The sequence below is a fragment of the Excalfactoria chinensis genome, chromosome 2 (genome assembly GCF_039878825.1).
Source record: "Excalfactoria chinensis isolate bCotChi1 chromosome 2, bCotChi1.hap2, whole genome shotgun sequence".
Lineage (NCBI taxonomy): Eukaryota > Metazoa > Chordata > Aves > Galliformes > Phasianidae > Excalfactoria > Excalfactoria chinensis.
Genome location: NC_092826.1, coordinates 124,613,894 through 124,620,207, shown reverse-complemented (window position 1 = coordinate 124,620,207; position 6,314 = coordinate 124,613,894). Strand labels below are relative to the sequence as shown.

Genomic DNA, 6,314 nt, shown 5'->3' with positions numbered 1-6,314 from the left:
AAAAATCTGATTAATGACTTTTGAAATCTGCAAATTGTAGCGATGGCTCTGAAATGGACCAGACTGCAGATTGTAGGAAGGGAAACCTGGCTGGTCAGCAGTTTCTCTGTTTTCTACTGCACTGAGAGCCAGAGCAGACAATAAACATTTACTGGACTGCCTGCAAATCTGCTTTCCTTTTGCTTGCATCACAGCTAGCATCTCAGTATTATGAGTTTCATTGGGTGCCAGGTGTTTATGTCTCGATGAGGCAGAAGAAGCATTATAACTTCAGTCATTTAATATTTAAAGCCTGATTAGGTATTTCTCATTTAATCACATATATTATTAATTTCAATTAAATCAGTCTCCCCACGCCTTCAACCAGTCAGTGCATAGAAGTTGGGTTGCCAAGGAAGAATGATTGCCAAATATTCCAGTTGAGCTGACTGCATTCTGATTACTTAATAACATTCAACTATGTGCAGAATTTGTCCTTGCTGTTAGGCACAGAAAGCTCTGCACTACTGAAATGTAAAAAAACTTCCCTTGCATCAGAAAAGGCTGCACTGTATTGACTTATGGTGTGGTTTGTGTACCAGGTATTTAAAGAGGTCCATAGCTAAGGAAAAAGGTACAGCTTCTTGCTGTACCTACAGCACTAATGAGCCAATCAAAAATGAATGGCAAAAGCCTACTCTGAGGAGCTCCTGCAGAGATTTGGAGATGCACACTGGAGCCTCTCATGGGACTGGTGCGTCTGATGACACAGCCACAGCTTGGCAGCAGAACTGAGCCCTTAAAGTCATCGAAAACACAAAGAGCAGAGAATGCATGCATGTTCCTCTCCGCACTGATGGGAGCAATAGGTCTGCAAGTGAAAACCTCATTTAGGTTGTGATATTCCTATAACAAGTCCCTCCAGGTGGGGCTCCCACAGCTCCCAGGTGAAGAAGCTTTGCTGGAACAATTTCACTGAGACCTGAATGCAGACGGCCCCCTGCTTTCCCCTCGAAGTTTTGATGCGTTCAGTGTCATTTTGTCTTTTTGGGAATTAAACATCTCTTTCCTTCCTCCTGAAATCACTTTTCCATCCCCAGGCCTCGGGCCTAATTTCTGAGAGCGCCCAAGCTCCGGAGCGGTGCCCCGGCTTTCCTTCCTTCCACGGAGACGACGGGCTGCCATCTCCTCAGCGTTGCTCCCGTCGGGCCCAGGACAGGTGCGGCCGCCTCCCGCCGCAGGAGCCCCCCCCATCTCGCCACCCCCGCCCGGGCCGGCTGCGGTGTAGGGCTCGTCCTCCTTTCTTCCCCCCCTCCTTTCTCCCTGCGGGCCGCGTCTCGGCGCCCTCGTGGGCTTGGCTTGCGGCCGCTGCCCGCGCGGGGCTCGGCGTGAGTCACTCCGCCGGCGGCGCGGAGAGCCGAGCGCGCAGGCACACGGAGGCGGCGGGGGCGGGTGGATGCGGGGCGGCGAGCGGGCGGGGGCGACTGGCAGCGGCTCCCCGCCCGCCCACTCACACATGCTGCCGAGCCGCAGTCAGCTGGAGCGTCGCTTCCTCCCCAGCCGCCGCCGATGACCTCTTCGCCCGCCGGCAGCCGCTGAGGAGCCCCGGCGTCCCCGCGCGGGCAGGGGATGCTCCATCGGCCGCCCGCAGCCCCGTGCAGCCCGACCGCCGCGCAGCAGCCTCGGCCGCAGGGAGCCCCAGCTCGGGAGGAGCCGCACCATGAACCCCCAGTGCGCCCGCTGTGGGAAAGTGGTCTATCCCACCGAGAAAGTCAACTGCCTGGACAAGGTGCTGCTGCGGCTGCGGAGGGAGGGCGGGCGGGCCGGGGGCGAGGCGGCGGGGAGCTCGGCGGCAGGTGGCCCGCAGCGTACCGGGGGGCTGCCGCTCTTCGGCCCCGCTGCCGCTCATCAGCGCAGGGCGGGCGGCGGTCGCCGTGTCACCGCGCTGACGCAGGGCTCGCCCCGAGCTGCGCCGCGGCCGCAGCGGACGCCCGGCGGTAGAACGGGGCCCGGCGGCAGCGGCCGCCCGGGACGCTTCCCGAGGGCAAAAGTTGCCTGCGCAGCCCCTTCGCTGGGCTGGAGGTGCCTTCACCGAGTCGAGGCTTCGGCAGCCGCTTACGCAACGGTGCTTCGGCGGTGCCGGAGGCAGCGCACCTGGGTGCGGCAGCAGCGCCCCGACCCCCAGCCCTGTCGTGTCCGCTTCGCAGATAGCGCTCCGGGCTGCGGCTCTACGCCCAGGCACCATCCCCTGGAAGGGAAGGTGGTGGGAGCTACTGGGGGGAAACGCCGTCTTATGCACTGAATGTAGTTTCTCTTGTGCGTACCAAAGAGCCACGCATCGCATCTCGGGTTTCTTCTCCTTTTAACTAGAGCAAAATGTCCAACTCCTGCTTCGGTTATCTTTAAAGCAGTTCTGGCAAGGTCACCGTGCTTGGTATTCACTTCAGCAGAGAGTTTGCGTTTCTGAGAGTGTTTCAGAAGCTCCTTCAATTTTGTATGAAAGTGATTCCTTTGATGTAGTTTACAGAAATCTATGACGCGTGGCCAAAAATATTGGTGTATAACTGTGTTTTTACATGTCCTGTACCACAAAATAGCTTTCAAAACATCGGCATTGTAAGTAATGCTACTTTACATTTCTTTACAGTATTGGCATAAAGGATGTTTCCACTGTGAAGTTTGCAAAATGGCTCTGAACATGAATAACTACAAAGGATATGAAAAGAAACCTTATTGCAATGCGTGAGTATTGTAAATGTCAAGTCTTGCAGAAATGCACATGAAAGGAAAGCCTGACTATGGATGTTGTCGAATAGGTATATAGTGCTGTAAAAACTTAATCTAGGATGGAGGAGTACAGTCCAGAGCAGTTTGCATCTTTTCTGATGGAGTATTTTTGCATTCAGGTGGCAGAAGATGAAGATGTTTGATTATGATGTGTTTGGGCAATGTTTTATTATCAGGATATCAGGATACAGGTCCTTTCCTCCAATAAAGTGCTGGATCTGGTGCTGACTCCTATTACATTCATTATTGACCCGTTAGGTTACAGTTATCCATTATGCAGCTCTCTGTTAAGGGTTATGGACCTGATCAGGATTTTGTAATAAGAAAGTGAAGCCCTTCTCTGTAGTGTAGTTTACCAGAAGCAATGGTGGCAGATCGTGGCAACCTATATTTAAAACTGTTGTGTTGTTCACGTATCTCAGACTACTAAGATAGATATTCACAAGATCTCTGCTTCTGGTGCTTTGTGCTATTCTCTTAGATTGTGCTAATCTCTTAGATTTTTGATAAAGAAAAGGGATTAATTTCAGTTGTAGAGTATAATCATGTGGTATTCCATTCCAAGATGCTGTTATTTGGGTTTTAAAGAGTGCTTTGATGCTTGGCTCGCAGGTACTACAGAAGAGACTTTTGACAACACATACACACATATCAAAGGTTCTCTTGCTCTTTGTACTATGCTCCTAAGATTTGCTATGTGCGTTTCAGTATGTTTTCATCTTCAGCAACACTTACAATGTGTTTTGTTGAAAGGATATTTCTAAAGAATTTTGAACCAAATTTGATTGTGGTATTGTTTCAAATGGTACTCATATATTGCCATTATATTTACCTTTACTTGCTTAAATATGCATATATGTATTAAGAGAGAGAGGAGGTATAAACTATAAACATTTTATTTATTTATTTTTAAGAAATATTTTCTTACAGTCCTCTTAAAATGTTTGTTTCGTGTTGAAGTAGACAGGCCATGGCTGGCCTTTGTGGAATAGTTCAACAGTGTATACTCATTTTTTCCAGGCAAGGCCTATTTGTCTGAAATGTGAGTTTTGTTGTGAAAAATGCTGTGCTGCCGAAACTCGAAACACCTGTTTCAGTGTGCGTAGTTGTAGTTGCTTTAGGAGCATGTGCAGTTGCACATGTTCTAGCTTTCTTTGAAGTGCTCTGCAGTGTAGGGGAGTGACATCAGACCTCTCATAATCAGGTGTGGCCAGTTGGCTGTCTAACATGCTGTAGGGAAGGTTTCTGAGAAGGAAGACTTGTGCTTCAACGAGTGGCATGCTAGAAGTTGAGCCTGACCTAAAGCCTGACTCTAGCTGGGGTCTGCTTTTGGTATCATTTGAGTTGAGGTTTCAGTACAGGGTTATATAATTTACAGTGGTTAATGCTGTGATGACTCTGATGCCTTTTACCTAACTTTTTGGTGTTAAATCTTAGTGGTGATGCTTTGGCTGCTTGACCTTTCCTTCTTTTATGCTTGATAACAGTTTTTAGAAAGTTGACTTCATGCTGTGGGTTGGGGTTTCCATGCTGTGTTTATTTCATTTCTGTTGCAGGAGAGTTTTTCGTTTATGTAGTTATGTTGCACGGTATCTCTTTCTATTCATAAATGAGGGGGAGTAAGGATGATGGATTTGTTGCATACTGTTTAACTGCTGTTCTTCCTATTAGTTCCTTTAATAAGTTTTGTACTACAAATTCCTACCTTTGCAGTGTCCCTTAAACACGGTGTATGAAACAGGAAGAAACAATGTAAAACCACAAAAAATGGGTCTATTAAATAAGAGAAAAAAATATGTATTTCTACATACATATATATATATATAAACAATTTATACTTTGTGTATATAAGGTTGTTTTCTTTCTTTTTCTTTTTTGAAATAATTTAAACAAATAATTTAAATATTATAGGAGTTCTGTGGAACGACTTATGGAAGACCAACTTGCAATTCATATTTTCAATGAAATCTAATATCCTTCGAAGTAGGAATATATTGTCTAGGCAAAGCTGTGTTTTGAATACACAATTTATTTAAATTACGATATTTTGACACAGTACTCTTGCATCTCAAAACTTCCTTATTTGCAAAGCAGATGCCATTATAGTATTTTCAATTATGATGTGTCTTATCCAGGGTTCATCAGTATGAGGCAAATCCATTTTTATGTTAAATACTGCTTGATCAGAAAATCAGTGAAGAAAAGAATGCAAATTTACTCACACAAACACCTACAAGCATTTGACAAAGAATAATTACTCTTAGACTGTTTATTGAGGCCATCCGTCAATGAGAATGTAATTTGTAGATGAAAGTGAAAAAGTATGCACTAATTTGAATAGGAGAGCATTACCACTAAATTATTTAATGTGTTTGGAAGCTGTGGCTAGCTTTGTATAAGGACCAGTTGGAAAGCATGTATCTGCATTCCTGTATCTATTTGATATCTCAAGAGTTAGATAATATATTGAATCTATTTTGACCTGTGGACTGGAAACATCCCATTTTTTTTCTTTCCAGGTGCTACAATTAATATTTTTTTGAGTATTGGTAAAAAGCAGAAGTGAATTTGTCTGTACAACATAATTGTTTTTCCATTAATACAAGAAAAAGATACTGATTTATGAACGTTTCACTTCAGTTTATACTTTTGGTGCACAAGGGCAAGGGCTAGAAATTAATGGATTAATGAGGACTAGTGAGCCAAGAAGTAACATTACGAAATACTTCAATTTTACAGAATTCAGTAGAAAGGAACAGAAATACTGGTTAAAACTCTGCTTTTTTAACAGCAAGTTTCTTTTTTCATTAGTCACATTTTCAGCTATTGCCTATATACATTGCTTGTGTTACAGATACATTGACAACAAAAGTAGCTACTGGGTAGCAGAAATAATACAGATCAAGAAGCTGGGTTTCCTAATATTGCAGTTCTGATATTACTTTTGTGAAACTGTAGATTTATAAAAGATCTTGTAACTAAGGTAAACAAGTGTGCTTGCATCTAATGTGGCTTTAATGAACTTCTTGGAACTCCATAACAAGAAGATCATTCTTTTAATGTCTCCATTAGACTTTTCAGTTCTCTTATCTAAAAGCTTACATATTTTTCTTCTTGCTATCTTTTCTATTATTTACGTAACTTGTAAGTTATTTAAGTCAGAATAGTTTCTACTTGTTTGCGTGGTGCCTAGAATGCTGGGGCTTTGATCTCATCTGGGTCCTCCAAGTGTTACCATATTCTCATGATTGTGATGTTATGTTTCTCTGTTAACTTTCATTCATGTTTCACTTGAAAAGCCTCATTTTGAATGTCTGTAGCTGCTAAGCATTTGGGAACTTCCAGGTTTGTCTGATAACTTCAGTCTTGCTTTCTGTTTGTTGTCTGACTTTATATGTGTTGCTTTGCCAGAGAGCTGCCTTATTAGTGCAGTAATATTAATGAGACTAAGGGCACAGACTTATAGTCCAGTGTTGCTGTTCAGCCTGATGCTATGCAATTCTTGAAGCAGGTGAATTAGCCACACTTTGTGTCTCTGAATATTCACA

At 44.3% G+C, this 6,314-nt stretch overlaps 1 protein-coding gene across 1 annotated transcript in view; it reads left to right on the top strand.

Annotated features, from left to right (window-relative positions):
- The first annotated feature begins 1,252 nt into the window (after positions 1-1,252).
- NEBL (nebulette) overlaps positions 1,253-6,314 on the top strand; it is a 231,978-nt gene continuing 226,916 nt past the window's right edge. Inside the window, exons 1-2 of the mRNA XM_072327238.1 lie at positions 1,253-1,768; positions 2,627-2,721. Of these exons, the coding sequence (XP_072183339.1) occupies positions 1,700-1,768; positions 2,627-2,721 (164 nt within the window). The 5' untranslated portion in view covers positions 1,253-1,699. The remainder of the gene's footprint in view (positions 1,769-2,626; positions 2,722-6,314) is intronic.